The following is a 19425-nucleotide window of genomic DNA, read 5'->3' on the forward strand; positions in this document are numbered from 1 at the left end:
TGTCTACCATGGATGAGTTTGAGGTTGCTTTTCATTTACGTTTTCCCCCTCATTACAACATGGAGAATGCTCGTATAGAACTTTGACATTTCCAGCAAGGGAAAATGACACTCGGGGACTATATTGAGAAGCTTACTTGCTTGATTAATTGTGTTCCAACGAAGGATCCAGATCAGAAAAAGTCCTACTTCATTGATGGCCTATATAGTGAGAACATGCGGTAACACTTGCATCATTTTCAGCCTACAAAGAGTTTGGAGGAGCTCTTTGATGCGGCTCGTCGACTTGACAATGACAAGCACAAGTCTCACAAGCGTTCGCGGAGTCCTTCTGTCGAGAATCATCGTAATGATCGCCGTGGACACAAGGATAAAATGCCGATGCCACGTGTGGATGATATCCTGGACAAGCTTGGTGAAGCACAAGTGTTTACCAAGATTGATCTGAGGAGTGGATATCATCAGATTGCAATGGATGATGCATCTATCTCCAAGACAGCATTCAACACAAGTTTCGGACATTTTGAGTTTACAGTTATGCCGTTTGGCTTGACGAATGCACCAGCCACATTTACTCTGTTGATGACGGAGGTATTTGGGTGTTATCTTCATGAGTTTGTGGAGATTTTCTTGGACAATATTCTTGTTTTTAGCAAAAATATGGAGGAGCATAGGGTGCATTTGCGCAAGGTTCTTTTGTTACTTCGCGACAGCAAACTTTATGCGAAGAAGAGCAAATGTGAATTTGCAAAGTCGAAGGTGGAATATCTAGGCCATATTGTGACATCTAAGAGTGTCAAGACGGATCCAAGGAAGATGGCTGTGGTGGAAAACTGGCCTACACTGACTACAGTGGCTGAGTTGCGCAGTTTTCTTGGTATGGCTAGTTACTACCGACGTTTCCAGCATAAGTTTGCAGAGGTGGCTATTCCTTTGACGCGGTTGTTACGCAAGAATGTGCCATTCGAGTGGAAGAAGCCACAAGACGAGAGTTTTGTGGCGCTGAAACGATTGTTGAGCGAGACTCCAGTGCTTCGCATTGCTGATCCATCGAAACCTTACGAGGTGACATGCGATGCGAGTGGTTATGCACTGGGAGGAGTTCTCATGCAAGAGGGACAGCCTATTGCATATGAGAGTCGAACTTTGAATTTCGCGGAGCAACGCTATTCCACATATGAGCAAGAGTTACTCTCTATTGTTCATGTTTTGCGGACGTGGCTGCACTATCTTTATGGGGCAGTGTTCGTGGTGTTGACAGATCACAAACCAGTTGTGTATCTTTTCACACAGAAGGAGTTGAACACTAGGCAAGCTCGTTGGATGGTCAAACTCATGGAGTTTGGGGAGTTTCCTATTGAGCATCGTCCGGGAAAATCAAATGTGGTGGCGGATGCTTTATCTCGTGTTCGTCATGTGACAACATTATGAACACGATTTTATCATCATTTGAGTAAGGTGGTCAGCGAGTTTGGGCAATTGGTTGAGCATGCTCAGGCTCAGGATGCTGCGGTGGCCTCTTTGCGAGCCTAGATGGAAGCCCCTTTCTCATTGGTGGATGGGATTCTCTACTACAATGGCCGTGCATATTTGCCACAGGTGGATGCATTAATTACTCAAGTTTTATTCCACTATCATGATCGTCCAGAGGCCGGTCATTTTGGGGGGAAGAAGACGTATGAGTTGATTAAACGCAACTTTTATTGGAGGAATATAAAGGCTAATATCCTCAAGTATTGTAAATCATGCGAGCTTTGTCAGTGGGTTAAGGTGCCACAGGAGAAGCCGGGGGGACTTTTGCAACCTTTACCTATTCCTCAGAGCCATTGGTGTAGTATCTCTATGGACTTCATCACTTGTTTGCCACGAACACAGAGGCAAAAGGAGCAAGTATGGGTAATAGTGGATCGGTTGACGAAGTATGTGCGGTTGTTGGCTCTTCAGAAGACTGTCACTGCCTCAGACTTGGCTGCGGTTTACTTGGAGAAGGTTTTTCCTGATTTTGGTTTGCCGGAAGACATCATTAGTGATCGAGATTCAAAGTTCACCAGTGAATTTTGGAAAAGCTTTGCAAAGGCTATGCAAGTGACTTTGAAACTCTCGAGTGGAGATCATCCTCAGACGGATGGGCAAACTGAGCGTGTGAATCAGGTGGTGGAGGATATGCTACATTGTAGCATTGGTCAAAGGCAAGGACAGTGGGATCTATATCTTCCATTAGTGCAATTTTCTTACAACAATAGCCAACACAGTGGAACCAAGCTAAATCCTTACTTTGCCATGTTTGGAAGGCATCTTCGAACAACGGTGGAGTTGGGATTGCATTTGAGTAAGGACGTTCAACTTAAGCTTGATTCCGAGGCAACTGATCTGGCCACAGAACTTGATGAGATTCTGGTGGTGTGCAAACGGAATTTACAAGTAGCTCAGGACAGAGCGGAGAAGTTTGCCAATGAGCATTGCCAATTCCAGGAATATAAGGTGGGTGATCTCGTTTTTGTGCGAGTGATCTTTTCGTCAAGTGAGCGACAGAACACCTTGGTGCCTTTACGGACAGGGAAAAGTGATAAACTCTCCCATCGATATGCTGGTCCATATGAAGTGCTGGAGCGCATTGGTAAAGCGGCTTATCAGGTGTGGCTGCCAACTAGGGTGAAAATTCATCCGGTATTTTATGTCAGCCAGTTGAAAAGTGTACTATCTCATAGTGACGGGCATAATGCCTCCTTGATGTATACAGCTGTGGAAGATGGACCAGGAGCTTGAGCAGGATTCCCCAGAAAGGGTGATCAGCGGTACAACTTGTCCTTGGGACAAGGACGTTGTTGGGGGGGAAGAATTGTTAGGCGCCAGCTTTGACTACGTGGTCAACTTCGGTCAAAAGGAGGCTCAAGGGTATATTAAGGCATGTTAGGGTAAGGGATTTAACCTACCCTAGGGCTCACAGTGGAGCGGCGGTGCAGTGGAGCTTTTGAGGTAGCTCGGGGGTGGTTGGGTAGTGAGGAATCTCAAGAGGTGGCATAGGGCAACTAGATCTTTGTCTTTTTGCGCCGGATCATAACAGGGTGGATGATTAATTACTTCACATGGAATAATTGGTTTACACAATGGAAGGATTGGTAAATTCAGTGCGGAAATGGAGGTGCTGGTTCCCCTTGGCTCAGTAGGGGTTGTAGTCAATAGTCAATAAGGACAAGTTTGGCATCATTCATTCATTCTCCAAAAAAGCTTAATCTGATCTATCTTTGGAAAGGATAAAAATTAAATGTTTCAATTTTGAAACCAATGCCAAGATTCTGGAATGCCTTAAGCACTACTAGGTTTTTATTGACAAAATAAAAAAAGGAAGAGACATAACTAACAGCCATGGTGATAAAGCCTGTTGGAGAAGTAATCTATAAATCCAATAATTTGATCGCTCAACTAATCAAACCTTTACTAACATCAACCTCTAACAACCTCTACTGAGCTAGAATTTACCAATCCTTCCATTATGTAAACCAATTATTCTATATGAAACAATTAATTATCCACCTGTGTTGCATGTGGATCAATCTTTCATCCATAGATGCTTTATAAAAGGAAGAATATAGATATCCAATACTTACAATTTCAAATTTAAGGGTAGGAATATATATTGCTCAAGGGTATGTTATATTTTAAGTAGCAACTAATGAATGGGAATCAAATTTGTGTCATTTGCTTCGATACCACAATCTCTCTCCCCTTAAACTAACTGAAAAAGAAACAATTACTTGATGAGAGAGTCTTTAATGGTTATTTTGTCCCCATTTATTCTCTAAGGTTCCAAGAATTTATAATGACCATATATTCAAATATCATCCTATAATCATATGTAGTACAATATATATTTACTATTTTAAATCTTTGTGACACTCAATTAAATCTAGACACACACACACACACAGATATATATATATATATATATATATATATATATACGAGTTATTACCCAACACCATCACAAGCCATCTCCACTCTTGATGCAAACTTATTTTGGAATAATATCAAAACAAAAAAAAATTGAATTCCACTTTGAAAGAAGAATTGAGGAAATAATTATAAAGATGTGCTTCCTCAAAGGAAATTATCAAATTCGTTAAGGGAATTATCAGATCCAAGTGACATAGTAGTGAGTATCCACAGCAAAAAGTTCAATATCAATACCAGTCAACACTTTACATGTGATATGTGTCATAACACCTTTTCTCACCCTACCTCCCATTGGCTGAGAGTGTAAGACGTGGTTAACAAAATAACCCTTTGACAATTACCCCCCATTGGACGGCAGGATGGCTGCCATAGGCTGGATCCAGTGGCCCAGAAAATTTGGCAACTCTTTATTTTTATAAATTTCCTATAGATTTGGCATCAACTCATATAACATTGACAGCTTGTTGCTTGGACGACAATTATTAGTTGGGAAATGGTACAATCCTCAAGGTGTCTTCAGATACAAAAACGAAGATCCTTTATATTTCCAAAGGCCTACCAGATTCAGTCCGACTGCACTTGCGTCCTGTTTCTCCAGGATGACAAGAACGGGATAACTGGAGGTGAGTGCTGATCCATTTCCAGTCTCTCATGTGAGCCTCCCACTACTGTCATCAAGGGCCTGAAACATACACGAATTTTCTTGTCTGATTAAAGTATGATTCCCATGCCTTAGGGCGGGGTTCCATGCTCCACCCTGGGGGGAAAATTTCCAGGGGGGGGAAATAAAACCCTGGGTTCCATGCCCCCCCTGGTGACATGGCACCAAAAATGGGGGGGAAGGGGGGAACCCGGTGTCCCCTCCGTAAATTTCTCCCAGAGCCTGGAACCCGGTAAAATACACAAATAAAATAATGCCATGTGGCTAAATTGCCACATCATCTAAAAATTTGGCCTGCCCTAATTTTGTGAGCATGCGAGTTCTTGGAGGGTTTTGGGGGGGATTTTTGCAGTGATTTGAGAAGGAAGTTTGTAAAAAATGGAGAATTGCTCACCCTCACCTCATCCATGGTTGCAATTTGGCTCTTATTCTAGTTCATCAATAGCTCAAACTCATGTAAGTATGAAATTTTGTAATTCTAGAATTTTGCTTATTTTTCTTAATGTCCAGGGAGGAGAGGGCTCTTCTTTTAGTGCTAGCATGGGATCTATGCCAAATGCAGCTATGATCCAGGTACTTTTCATTTTCTCTTTGGTTTTTTTCTTTTGTTTAATAATGGTTTTTAGCCTGGCATTCCTACATTCAACCCGATAATTGGATTTGTTCCAAGTATCCCTACAATGCAAGCTAACTTCAATTCATCGAGCCAGGTATTTTTTTCCAATTGTTTTCCTACTTTGTGTTGAATGCATTTTTGCAATAGCAAGGATTTCATGGTGGGGGAATTGGAAATTCCTCTTTCACAACTTTATTATCACTACCTCCTCCAGGAACTAGCTCTTTTGATGGAGCAACAAGTATTCCAGAGGTACAATAAATATTATTTATGTTTATTTTTTGATTTCACAACTTGTTTTCCCAGAATGAACCAACTTTGAATGATGAACAAAAAGGAAAATGGTCTACTGATGAAAATATGGCTCTTCAATATGCAAAGAGGATGGAAAAAGAGAAGGATCGAGAAGGCGGTGGCCGTAGAAAATCGATGAAAGGACCAGAGAAGTGGCAACACATTTCCGGCATCTTACGTTCACAGGGATTTCATCACACACAAATGCAATGTGAGTCACAATGGGATGAGCTTGTGGATGACCGGTATAAGAACCCTAGCCTGCATCATGGTTAAATTTGTCGGGGTCAAAATCTTCCATGAACCTATCATTCCGTGTGATCATTAAGTTATGTAGCACACAATAAGCCATGATGTTATTTGCAAGGATGCCTGGATGACCTCCGAATCCTTTTCGAGCTAGCAATTTCCATTGCCTCTTTAAAATTCCAAAAGATCACTTGACAACAATCCTCGTAGAAGAATGAAGGAAGTTGTACTGCTCTTTGCTATGAAACCTGTTTGGATATGAGACCAACACCGGTAAAGCACAGTAATATCCTCCATCTGCAATGATATATTGTGGAATGTCCCCAAACTCTGTGTGGTATACTGGACCACATAAACGCTTCTTCTCAATCCAAGCCTTCTTCAAACCACTAGAATTCCAAACTCGTCTATCTGGAACACTACCTGCTATCCCTATTGTTATGTCAAGGAATGAAGTCTTACTGTCTACCACGGCTTGAACTACCATCGAGTAGTACTTTTTTGCCCCAGCATACCAATCCGTTGCATCCTCTGATCCTGGGAGCTCGATTGCAATGTGAGTGCAATCCATTGCACCACAACAATTTGGAAATCCACGCAATCTCTGAAATCCAGTTATAACTTCTTTCATTCCCTCCTCATCCGGCCAATGGATCATTAGTCCTTCATGCTCAAGCAATGCATACCTGAAACGGCATAGACAAGCTTGGGCAATGCATGAAGCCACTCCAAATGCATCACCAATTGTTCGCCACATATCCCCGGATGCCAAACGTTTCAAAGCAATAGCTACTTGCTTTGAAATAGGCAAGTGCCGCCTTGGTATTTCTGCCAAACCTGGAGGAGGCCTCCTAACCAATTTTGGAGCAAGCTCATCACAAAGAAAAGTGAATATAGATACCGAAACCCGAAAAACTTCTCTGAATCTTTGTGGATCTATATGAAGAACCTCAAGTTCTGTTTGATACCACCAGTGTAGACTTCTCGGCTTGATGTAGTACACACTGATTGATAGCCCTAGGAGCTCCTTTTTAGTGATCACTCTCTCAACAAATGAAGATGTAGCAGGACATGGCATAGAAAGAACTATAGCAATCGCTTCCTCCACCATTCGAATGAACAAGAGTTTTCTTAAAACCAGAACTAAAATCATATCTTCCTCCTCCAGAAAGAACAACTCTACCAAATTTAAGTACCTCATCACAATCCCTACAGCATGGGAAATGATCGCCAAGGAAAAATCAGTGAGCCGTGGCATGGTGTGTGCTCAATTTAGGGTAAACAAAATTGGCACCCTAATCCTTTATGACGTGGCAAAAAAAACGCTGATGTGTAAACTTACGTGGCATATAAAGAAGAGGGTTACATGTAACCATTAAAAAAATGGGGAGGGGAGTTTTTTTTGGAGGGGGGGAGAAATTTCCAGGTGGGTGGAGCATGGAACCCTGCCCTTAGGACTTAGAATTATTCAAAAAGAAAAGTCCACGGTAGACTTTTCCCACGCTATACCTTTTACAAGAATGGTGCGGCGCTGGTAACGGGCATGGCAGCAGCGACTTTGCTCAAGGCGATTCGAATTGCGGACAAGGTTGGCACAATATCCACTTCCAGCAAGGTCTGTAGAAACCAACGTAGGATCCTCATTGCGGCGGTCGGCTATGTCCGAGACTACCTCAAGCAAATCCAGGATCTCAACTTCGCGAGCAACGGGCCAGCCTTCGTGTGGGACGAAACCGTGGCTGTCCTTAACAGAGGCCTCCATCTCCTCAAGTCGTGCCAAGAAGGCAATTGGATCGCGCGGAGCCTGCTGTTCAAGGAAAGCTGCGATGAGTTCCAGAGCATTTATCCCGAGATCTACAACTGTGTCGAGCTCGTCAGCGTCTATCTCCTTCAGCTGGCACCGTCCACCTCGCACAGATCCAGGATTACCGAGGCTTACAACTCGTGCCTCATGAGGCAGAACTCGAGCAGCATGCTGGAAGAAGCCGAAAGGAACGATCGGAAGGAGCTCATGACTCTCGCAATGAGCCACGAGCCCGGGAAGCCTGACGACCGAGAGCGAAACAGCCAAAGAGATACTTTGCTCCATGCTCCTGGGAAACAAGTCAGTGATTAACCACAAGGAACTCAAGCTGACAACACACCTGGGACAAGGAGGTTTCGGAACCGTGTATGAAGCAATCTGGCTCGGTCACAAGTTTGCAGTGAAAGTCTTCCCTCAAGGTGACAAGAGCTTCGCCAAAGAGCTCGCGGTTCTCGAAGCGGACAAGCATCCCAACGTGTTGCACATCGCCGGCCAGTCTTTAGATGAAGAGAAGCAGCGGTACTCGCTGGTGATGGAGAAGATGGACATGGACCTGGCAAACTACGTCCTCAAGAAGAAGAAATCTCTCCCGTTGCTGTCGATCGTGGCAGTGATGCTCCAAGTTGCTACTGGCATGACGTGGCTTCACTCGAAGAATATAATCCACCGGGACCTCAAGCCGCAGAACATCTTGGTTGGCGAAGAAGACAACGATCTCGTGAGTATCAGGATTGCCGACTTTGGAGTCTCGAGGCCCGATTTCATCTCCTCCCTCATCAGCAAAGCCACCGCCAAGCAAGGCACCAGAAACTTCATGGCACCAGAAGTGTGGACCAGCGAGCGCTACACGAAGAAGGCCGACGTTTACAGCTACGGGATGCTGAGCTACCAGCTTGTCACTGGAAACATTCCGTTCAAGGTCGGGATGGACATGGAGCAAGTCCTTCGAGGCGAGCGTCCTGAGATACCAGCCACCTGTCCAGAGTTCCTGTCGCAGCTCATGCGGGAATGCTGGAGCCACGATGCAAAAGAGAGGCCTTCCTTCTCGGATATCTGCGAGCGGCTGAAGCAGCTCAAGACCAGGATCATCACTGGCACTGACTCCATCGATGAGTTACGAGCCAAGTTGGTTGCAGCAGCCAGGTCATCTTCCTCTTCTTCGTACTCGTCGTCTTCCTCATCCTCGTCGCACATCATGAACCTGGATTCTCCTGTCCAAGCACCTGAAGGGCTTTGGACCCAAAATCCTCCATCTCCCGTTGTCCAGGTAAACTCTTTTGCTTTATGTAACTTCTGGAGCTCACCACCTTTGGTTTCAGCCGGTACCACACCGTCCTCACCAAGTCGCACCACCAGATCAAAGGACCGAGCCCTTCGAACTGGTAAAGTACAGCCTCTTCATAAACGCCTTCGAGAAAGCTCTGTCCCTGAACGATCCTTCCACGGTCTGGTGGCTTTGCACCAAGGTAATCCATTCACGTCCTCCAGCTGCTCATCAAAGCTTTGTCAGCTCAGGTGGAGCAAAGCGTCGTGCTCCTCTTCAGTGACTCAATGCTCATGGAAGTGGCCGAGCAAATCAACACCAACTTCAAGGAAGACACTGCTCGCAGGTTGCTCTGGTTCGCCGAGATCCTGTTCATCTTGCTGTACGTCAACGTCAATGGACAGACATCACCTCGGATGCAGAGGATCTTGGAGGAGCTTTCACAGAACCTCCACGGCATGATGGCTATAACACCGTCAAAGAGCGAGCTGGGGATGGAGCTGGCGAACGTGCTGAAAAGAACCAACGTGGGTCTTCGGGTTCGTATGAAGCTCTTCGTGTTATTCGTTTGATTCAAATCGTTTGTCGTCGCAGCGTATCCGATATGGGAACAAACTTCAGAAGAAAGGGAAAAGAAAACTGTGAAATAAAAAAGCTGCGGAACACCGGTAGTTTCTGAGTATTGAGATGTTCTAATTTTCTGCCTGCCAAAAGTATCAACCATGCTTCACGAAAGAACCATAAAGAACTTACCAATTCCCATTCGTAACTTCGTCTCATCCTGCCGGGATAAACGTGAAGGAAACTTACGAGATAAATATCAAAGCACAAAGGTCTCACCATTCTTTAGTTCTTAAACTCGAGTAGACGGTGAAGATCCCAACCTTTTCGATCTGGCAGCAGAGCCTTGGCAGCTTCCGCCGCAGCGCAGACACCAGTAGTTCTCGTAGGATCATCGCTCTCCGCTCAAAGAACGATTTTGCCGCTTTCAACTTCTCGGGATCCCCATACTTGTATGGCTTGTAGACGATCCCGGCAGCTAGCCGTTGCTTCTTGAGCTTGGCTGGACGAACGTACGCATCGCCCAGTCTCTTCAAGCGCTTCTGGATCACTCTCCTCCGGTACACTTGCGGCTCGGGGATCTTGGGATCGGCGAGCGGCAGGCGATCCGGAGGTGGCACAGCAACCCACCTGAAAATCCGATCGTTCGCGTCACCGCCTCCCGCTTTGTTGCGCTTGGCCGGATTCTTGGAGCCGGCGCCCTCGCCGTGCAAGCACTGCGTGTGGACGAGGAATTTGCTCCGGAATTTGAGCAAGCGCCTGCTCTTGATCCCTTCCTTCGCGTGAGATTGCGCGATCCAATCGGGCCATCGGCAGATCCTTGGCCTGTGCCACGTGGCTAGTCCACGTGGAGAGACACGAGTTCATTATGCCATGACGGATCTTGAGCGTTTCACCTTTCGTTAGATGGTATCGGAGCAATGCCTGGGAGAGCGAGAAGAATTCGAAACCGTAGGATCAGGGCGACACTTGCTAGGGTGAATCGGAGCCTCCGTCTACGTAGACAGGGGCGTGGCCTAATCCTAGCGCTCCAGGCCTTGCAAGAGGCACTGGACAACTAAGAACCTGGACCTAGACTTGAACGAGTGGTGGGATTGGGTATCGGCACCCATGGCAGCCACTGTTCCTACAAATCCGCCTCCAAATCCACCATCTCAAATCCGACTGTGTCTACAGCGGATATCATTTCAGTGGACGCAAATCCACCAAAATTTGATGGGAGGAACTGGCGCTTCTGGAAGACAAAATTCGAATCCTATATGGATGAACGAGGCCTCTGGGACATCACCACAGGAACTGAGACACTTCCAGATACAGCCACAATGGATGAAACTGCCAAGTATCGCAAGAAGGACCGGAGAGCTTTGGGCAAATTCCACGCAGCGCTGGAGGGGCGAGAATTCCATTGCATTGGACGGTGCAAGAGTGCAAAGGAAGCGTGGGAGGCCATGAAGCAGACTTACCAGTTCCCTTCAACATCCCATCGCATTTTTCTACGGAAGCAGCTTCATGCACTGGTGATGGCTGAAGGGGACGACCTCAAGGATCATCTTGCTGCTGTGCGAACAATCCTAGATGATCTTAAGGATGTGGGAGCAAACATAGAGGATGAAGAAGAAGCAGAGCTGGTGCTCGTCACACTTCCTCCATCCTTTGATCCTCTCATACGTAGCCTCACTACCACTGGAACTACTCTAACCCTGAATGGCGTGATCAGTAGCCTCCAGGACGATGATCTGAGACGAAGAGCAACAACAGGATCAGAGGCCGTTGCATTCTACTCTTCTCTCAGGAAAGAACCAGTGAACAAAGGGAAACAAGGAGCCTCTTCATCCAAGAAGCCCAAGTGTTCTCATTGCAACAAGAAAGGCCATGACGAAGCTCAATGCTGGGTGAAAAATCCATCTCTCAAGCCTGCAAGGAACAATGCAAAGAAAAAGGTCGTACATGCCTTCATCTTGTCACGAGCTATGGCTGTGGCAGCACTGTCTACAGAGTGCATCTACCTGGATTCTGCTGCTACAGACCATATGTTCAACAGTGATAAGTACTTTGAAGCCTATGTTCCTACAGCCACTGAGGAGTATGTCATAATTGGCAATGCCCAGCAGCTTGCTGTGAAAGGAATTGGAACCATCATTCACTTTACCACAAGGAATAGTCGTGAAGATTCATGAGGTTCTTTATATTCCTGGTTTATGTGCTAATTTGTTCTCTATGGGCCAATTTGCTAAGGATGGGTATCAGTTTGCCATTACACCTTGCCAATTCCAGCTGATCTCGACCACAGGAGCTATCCTCACAGTGTCCTGGCCTGAACGGCATGACCTCTACCACCTTACCATGCTGCCCGACACGAACCATGGGAATATTCTAAGAATATTCTATGGCATGTGGCCGTAATGCCTTAAGGGTTGGGAGGTTGGCCTAGGGTTTGTTCTCTTGTTCGTTTCATTGGTATTAGAGTAGTATGTTCTTTTGGGGATGGCAAGTGAGCAAAATATTGATCCTAATGAGGAGTATGGCGTTAATGATGATAGCTATGACGATGTGAAAGAAACTTTTGATGATGTCGTTATGTGGCAAGGACGCCAAATTTCTAAGGTTCAAAACGACATAAAGGAAGTTAAGGATTTCGTCAATCTTATTAAGGATTTTTTGCTTCTCATGGACCCTCAAGGGTTGAGTCAATCTCATGTCCGTGATTACCATTAGTATGTCAAGCATCTCAAGGATTATGGTATCATGGAATGAAAATCATCACCAAATGTTTGTGATAGTCAAGAGGTTGATTCTTGGTTGAAATTATGGGAAAGTTGTTAGTCTCACAATTCTTATGAGGATAAGGTGAAGATAAATTTCTTTGTGACGAAGCTTACGGGCCATGCTTCTTCGTGGTGGAAGAACTACATCAAAGCTAATCCAAAGCTGACTTCTTAGACTAATTTGACGAAGGTTTTCCACACTTCATTTGTCAAAAAGTTTGAAGAGGTTGATCTTGTGAGCTAGCTGTTAGAGATCCGGCAGGGGACTTTGTCTTTAGATGCGTATGCCCGCAAGTTTCGTGATCTTTGCCTTGGTCTTACGGGCACCTATAATGAGCTGCTAAAAGTGTAATGTTTCATCAAAGGATTGAGCTCAGTGGATATGCAGTAGAAGGTCAAAAAAGATTTTCCAGCAACATTGACTGATGCTATCACTAAGGCTCAAATCTTTTTGCCCAAACCGTCGGTCAACTAAGTCAACTCTGGTTAAAAGGATGGTCTCCGGGGTGGTCAACGTGATGACCAACCCATCAATACTTCATCTTCAGGGAAGAAATAGCCATTGTTTCATTGTAGCTCGAAGAGTGGAGATGGTAATGAGGCAAAAAGACATTGGTTAGACCAACAAGAGAAGAACAAGGTGGAGGGCAATTGTTTTTGTTGTCACAAGGCTGGACATCATGGCAAGGATTGTCCTCTTGTGAAGGGATCAAAAAATGCTAAAGTGAATGTGGTGGAATCCATTGTGAATACAGCTCAGGCATTTGTTGTGGTGGCTCTTCCACAAAAATTCAAGAATCTAAATCTCGAGTTCATATCAACTCTGTTGAGATTAATGGTTCTATGCACAATCAACTTGTGAAGGCCAAAGGGGACATTCAGGGTAATGCTGTTAGTATTCTTTTTGATCCAGGTGCTACACACAACTTTTTGAACTCCAAGGTGGTGAAGAAACTTGGTTTGCCTGTGGAAAAGAGTTCAATCATCTACGAGATGGTTATGGCAGATGGATATAGCACTCATGTTTACGGTGAATGGGCTCCAAGTGTTCCTTTGACGGTTCAGGGGATTCTCGACCATTTTAACATTTGAAGCAGTGTTGTATCTCTGCTCCAATATTGAAGATTTTTGATCTTGAAAAGCCTTTTGTGGTCGAGACAGATGCAAGTGACATTGCTATTGGAGCCGTATTGCTTCAAGTTGGGCATCCTCTTGTATATATGAGCCATAAGTTTGATGCCACACAGCGGAAAGGCTCTCTATGCATGCACCATGGAGGGCTGGGTCATTCCGCTGTTCAGCTCGAGACATGGTCTCATCTTGTGCAGCTGGGACTCCGAGGACCTATGGAGAAGCCATGGCCTCACAGGAAGCGTATTACTGGCGTGTAGCAATGGAAGCCGAGATTGCTTCATAGCAAAAGAACAAGACACATGTTCTTGTTCCAACTGTGCCTTCCAATCGCCAGGTTATCAAGAGCATGTGGGTGTATGCTCTGAAGATTAATCCTGATGGCTCAGTTCGCTACAAGGTGCAATTGGTGGCGAAAGGATGCTTGCAAGTTCCTGGACTTGACTACAATGACACCTTCGCTCCCGTGATGGATGTGACCACGGCGTTTCTTTATGGTGCGCTTGAAGAAGAAATCTATATGGCACAGCCAGAAGGATTTCTAGCCGCTGGAAAAGAGGATCATCTCTGGCTTCTCAAGAAAGCTGTCTACAGCTTGAAACAAGCACCCAGATCTTGGTACAAATGCTTTGACGATTTTATACTAAGTGTGGACTTTTCCCGTAGCATGGCAGACCCAAATCTTTATATTCAGGTGGACGGTGAATCATTTGTGATCATCGCTCTTTATGTTGATGATACTCTTGTCATCCATAATCACCGCTTAATTTTTCTCCAGGTTAAGTGAGATCTTTGCAGCCAATTCGAGATGAAAACTCTTGGCTCAACTTCCTACTTTCTTGGCATGGAACTTGTGTGTGATCACTCTCAACACACTATCTATCTTCACCAAGCCAAGTATATAGAAGAGATGCTAGCCAGGTTTTCTATGACGAGCTCTAATCCAGTGGCGACACCAATGGAACCAGGCTGCTAGCTTTCACGAGCCATGTCTCCTAAGACAGAGGACAACAAGAGAGCCATGGACTCCATCCCTTACAGACAAGTGTAAATCACAAATTTTTCCTTTCCAATTTGCCAACTTACCTCGTCTATTTGACCAACATTGCCTTGGCTTTTACCTAAGTTCCCTCACCAAGGTTCCCGCCTATTGTACCAGCTACTACTTGGTCCTACTTGGTTTCAGCTACTCACTGCATGAGCAATGAAGCGTTAGCCATCCATCCAATGATTCCCAAATCTTTCCCAATCCCCCTCCCCAGGTTAGATTGGATTTAAGGTTTGGCTACACTCCCCGTAGGCACAAGCAGCCAAGCACACCAAGTCTCTAGGTTCTTAACATCCCTTGGTGCAACAAGACTTGGTCATAGGACCCTCTAAATCCCAAGCCTTGGGTGCAACATTTGCTTCGGGACGCCAGGGCAAAACACCGTGGCCTAACGGCCCGTTATGGGTACCTCTAGTCCCCCCCCCCTCACTTCCATCTCGAAAGGAAGGCCCAAGCCCTTAGAAAGGGCTAGGACCAATGAACCACAAGGTACTCAAGTGGGGCACGGCACCACTCCACATGAGCCAAGAGCACTGCAGTCAGTTTCCCTTCCGGGAGTGGGAGTACTCTTGAGCACTTCCTTGGGTGGCCCTCCGGCACCACTGAGTCCATGCTCACTCCCACCCAAGGCCCCTCGGTCCCAGTCTCAACTCAAGTTAGTTTGGAGGTACCACTGGAAAGTTCCTTCAAGACTGGTTCCTAGACCTCACTATCCCTACTATACTTTTGGAACCCCTTGCACAGCCCCCCCCCCCCCCCCCCCCTGGGAGACACACGCTTTGGGCTTTCACCCCTCGACTTGTATTAATACTCGGACTTGGTCTCGGACTCGATCTCGGACCCGACTTAGGACTCGATCTCGGACTAGATCTCGGACTTGACCTCGAACCCGATTTCAGACTCGACCTCGGACTCGACCTCGGTCTCAGACCTGATCTCGGATATCGAACTTTGTCTCGAACTCGGTCTCAAACTTGGTCTCAGAGTCGGCCTTGGACTCGATCCCGGACTCTATCTCGAACTCGGTCTTAGAGTCGGTTTTAGACTCGATCTCAGACTTGGTCCCATCCAATCAACTCTCTATCATTTCAGTCATGCTTTCAATGATCCTTTAGCCTACGACACCTTGGGGAGTTGGTTCCTTACAACTCCACCACCTATAGAAGAAGTTCGATGCCAACATTGAACATATCTTTTTAATCCTATGACTTGTTGACCACGTCTTCGGGGGCATCCCCCCACTTAGCGGTGTGTTTAAGTTAGCCTCCCCGGTCAAGAGCCCATGACAACGGAATATAGGTGTCCCTATACCCCTTACTTCACCACGCCCTAGTATGGGGTCGGGACTTGAACATAGCCTTACTTTACTAGAGGTTTGGGACTCAAACCCAACCTCCGTAGAATACGTCTACGGATTCGACATCCCCGTGGGGAGTTGGGCGTAATTCCCTACGCCTGGTTGACCTAGCTAACCCATGCTAATTAGCTACCTTCGGCGCGCCTTCAAGTCCCAACATATGCCATTGCTCAACTTCACAAGTTGATACTTTTAATTGAACTTTGCATAACTATAGAGAGTTCTGCCATGCAGAAATTCCTCCACTAGATCTCGCGCGTTCGCTAGGTTCTCCTCCGGTTCCCATGTTACTTTGCAGTGTGGAAAACCTTTCCACTTCACATGGAACTCTTTCACCTCGTGTGCTTGTCGCTTGCTCTTGCATGCATTGAGGATGGCCTCGACTTCATATTCCTCTTCCCCTTGGATAACCTCAGGTAAAGGTTTCACTTGGTCCTTGCGAAGTGGATCCTCAAAGTACGGTTTGAGTAGGTTCACATGGAACACGGGTGCATCTTCCCCATCTCTCGAGGAAGTCGGAGGCAGTAAGCCACTTTACCGATTTGTGCCTCAATCTCGTAAGGCCCTGCGAACTTGTTTAATAAACTCAAGATCAGTTCATTTCCAGGAATAGATGCATTTTTACCTTTGGGTCAACTTCCAGCTGATCCCACTTGGTAGCCTTAGGTTCTTGGTGTTCAGCCACACCTTCTCCCCAGGTTGGAACTCTATGTCCCGGCGCTTCTGATTCGCATATTTGGTTTGCCTTTGTTGAGCCCGCTCCAAGGAATCCTTCACTAGATTCCAAATGTTGAGCCTTTCCACCATGAATGCCTCCATTGCAGGTAACTCTCCATGATATTTGGCCACGCTGCGTTCCACAAGACCTTCAATAGCTCGCCCATTGATGACTTCCCATGACTCACCCCGATACTCGAGTGTGGTGAGTTGTTATAACACATTTCCGCAAGTCTTAAATGACTTACCTAATCGGTCTAGTCTCCCGAGACATAACATCGCAAATAATCCTCTAGCTGCCTATTCACCCTTTTCATTTGTCCATCTGTCAAGAAGTGTTAGTGCTACCAAACTTGACTTAATACTCAATACCTATCTGTGGGTGATAGGTTGTGTTGAATTTCAACTTGGTGTGATACTATTCCAGGAGAGTTCTCTAGAACCTACTGGTGAATATCTTATCTCAATCTAAGATGATCTCTTCTGGCCTTCCCTGCACTCAAACCACTTGTTCGAAGAATAGCTTCACCATACCTTCCGCATCCACTTCCGTTGTGGTGGGTATGAAATATGCCATCTTCGAAAATCAGTCCACCACCACAAATATCGCATCGAACCCCTCACTTGGGGGGAGTCCCATGATGAAGTCCATCGTAAGACATTTCCACTGGCAATCTGGAATTGGGATACTTTGTAATAAGCCCCCACTAGCCTTAGTCACGGCTTTGACCTACTGACATGTTGGACATGTCTTTACATAGTCTTGGATGTCCTTAGCCATATCTGGCCAGTGATACTTCCTCTTGAGTAAGCCCATCGTCTTGGGCACTCCGCCATGTCCCGCAAGAGGTCTGTCATGACACTCTTTTAAAGCTATCTTCCTTAATTCCCCTTCTGGAACATACACCCTTGTTTCTTTATAATATATAAGTCCATTGCATTCCGCATAACTTGTTATTTCTTCCATTGGCAACTCACCTCTCTAGTGAGCTTCTCACGCCTCAGCAACACTTCTTGTGTTAGACCATCGCTCTTATACGTTGTCCGCACATTATCCCAAAAGGTTTTTGTTGTGCTAGATATTATTAACTTCAAGCTTGCTTTTCAACTTAGAGCATCTACCACAATGTTGCTCTTCCCAGGTTTATACAAAATCTCGCAATCAAACTCAGCCAAAGCGTTAGCCCACTGACCTTGTTTCCCTTTTAGGTCAGGTTGTGACAAGAAATGTTTCGTTGCCACATTATCCATGTAAACTTTGAAGTGCCTCCCAAGGTAGTGTCGCCACTCCTTGAGTGCGTTGACCACCGCAAATAATTCCTTCTTATGGGCAAGCCACTTTCACTGAGCCTTGTCCAACTTCTTCGAGAAAAACGCCATTGGATAGTTGTCTTGCTTCAAAATTGCGCCTAACACAAAGTCCGAAGCATCTGTTTCTACCTCAAAGTCCTTACCAAAGTCAGGTAACGCCAACACGAAGGTCTTCCTTAACTTCCCTTTGAGGTGGACAAATGCCGCCTCGCATTCCATTGTCTATACCATCTTCCTTTTACCTGTTTGGTCCGTTAAGGGCAGGGCTACTCTCGAATAATGTTTGATAAACTTTCGATAGTAGTTGCATAGCCCCAAGAATGCCCTCAGCTTATGTACATTCAATGGTCACTCCCATTCCTGGATCACTTAGACCTTCTCAGGGTCCACCTTGAGCCCGTCCTTGCCCACCGTGTGCCCGAGAAACTTTACCTTTTGTTGAGCAAAGTCACATTTGCTCTCTTTAGCATATAGCTTGTGTTCCCTTAGTTTCTCAAACACCTTCGTCAAGTGTTCGGCATGCTCCTCTAGCGTCTCGCTATATATCAGGATGTCGTCAATATAAACGACCACGAAGTGATCCAGATAGGGTACAAAATGTGGTTCATCAGCGCCAAAAATGTTGCCAGCGCATTGCACAACCCAAAGGGCATCACTAGAAACTCGAAGCTCCCATACCTTGTTTGACAGGTTGTCTTTTCGACATCTTCCTCTACTACCTTGATCTAATAGTATCCTAACTTTAGGTCAATCCTCAAAAAGTATTTTGCCTTTCCCAATCTATCGAACAAGTCCTCAATCCTTGGCAAAGAGTACTTGTTTTTCTTTGTATACATGTTGAGCAACCGGTAGTTTGTGCACATATGCATAGATCCATTTTTCTTTTTCACAAATAACACTGGTGCCCCATACAACGACTTGCTCAACTTAACATACCCTTTGTCCACCAACTCTTTTAGTTGGCGTTTGAGCCCCTTGAGTTCCTTTTTGTTCAAATGATAGGGGGGACGAACCACCACCTTAGCACCTCAACCAACTCAATCTTGTGTTCTATCGGTCGTGCGGGGGGCAACCCCACTAGAAGCTCCTCTGGCATAGTATCCTAGAATTAGTCCAACACCCACTGGATCACTAAAGGTATTTCTTCCATTCCCGTCTTTTTGTCACTCTTCACCGAGAGTAAGCATAAAAATCCTGCCTTGGTTCCTTTAGTGAGTTGTCCTCTCATGGACACCATGTTTAAGCAGGAGTCTTTGGCTTTACATTGCCCTACTTTTAGATCCTAGGCCTCCACCTTGGATCGTTCTCCCCGAGCATTCGCCAGTACCACAAAGTTCCACCCTTGTCCATGTAGGGCTACTACAAACCGATTAAACCAATCCATCCCGAAAATTATGTCAAATCTTGCCATGTCTAACACGATTAAATCCATGTCTACTTTTCATATCCTTACTTCGACTCTCGCTTGTCTAAGTATCTCATCGGTGCTTTAGCTACCTTGAATAAACTCTATCATCCTTGGTTCACCCAGCCGTTGCACTATTAGTCTGGCTTGCCGGACTATGTCTGCAGCCACAAAATTATCCGAAGCACCCGTGACAATAAGGATCTTAATAAAGTTACCTTCGAGCTTCCCTCGGAGGGTTAGTAGATGTCGCGAACAACTCTCTACCAAAGTTGCTCATGTAATGAAG

The 19425-nt window shown here is 45.6% G+C and overlaps 2 protein-coding genes across 2 annotated transcripts; one reads left to right on the forward strand and one right to left on the reverse strand.

Moving 5' to 3' along the window:
* Positions 1-7850: 7850 nt before the first annotated feature.
* On the forward strand, positions 7851-9617 carry LOC112350929 (light-sensor Protein kinase-like). Its single transcript, XM_024687995.1, has one exon. The coding sequence runs from the start codon at positions 7861-7863 to the stop codon at positions 9301-9303; it is 1443 nt and encodes a 480-aa protein (XP_024543763.1). The 5' UTR covers positions 7851-7860; the 3' UTR covers positions 9304-9617.
* On the reverse strand, positions 9382-10514 carry LOC112350891. The gene is made up of 3 exons (XM_024687875.1): positions 10468-10514; positions 9682-10227; positions 9382-9622 (listed from the first exon to the last, which is right to left on the reverse strand). Exons 1-3 carry the CDS (start codon positions 10512-10514, stop codon positions 9415-9417), a joined length of 801 nt encoding a protein of 266 aa, XP_024543643.1. The 3' UTR covers positions 9382-9414.
* Positions 10515-19425: the final 8911 nt, after the last annotated feature.

Source organism: Selaginella moellendorffii, unplaced genomic scaffold (genome assembly GCF_000143415.4).
Source record: "Selaginella moellendorffii unplaced genomic scaffold, v1.0 SELMOscaffold_55, whole genome shotgun sequence".
Taxonomy (NCBI): Eukaryota; Viridiplantae; Streptophyta; class Lycopodiopsida; order Selaginellales; family Selaginellaceae; genus Selaginella; species Selaginella moellendorffii.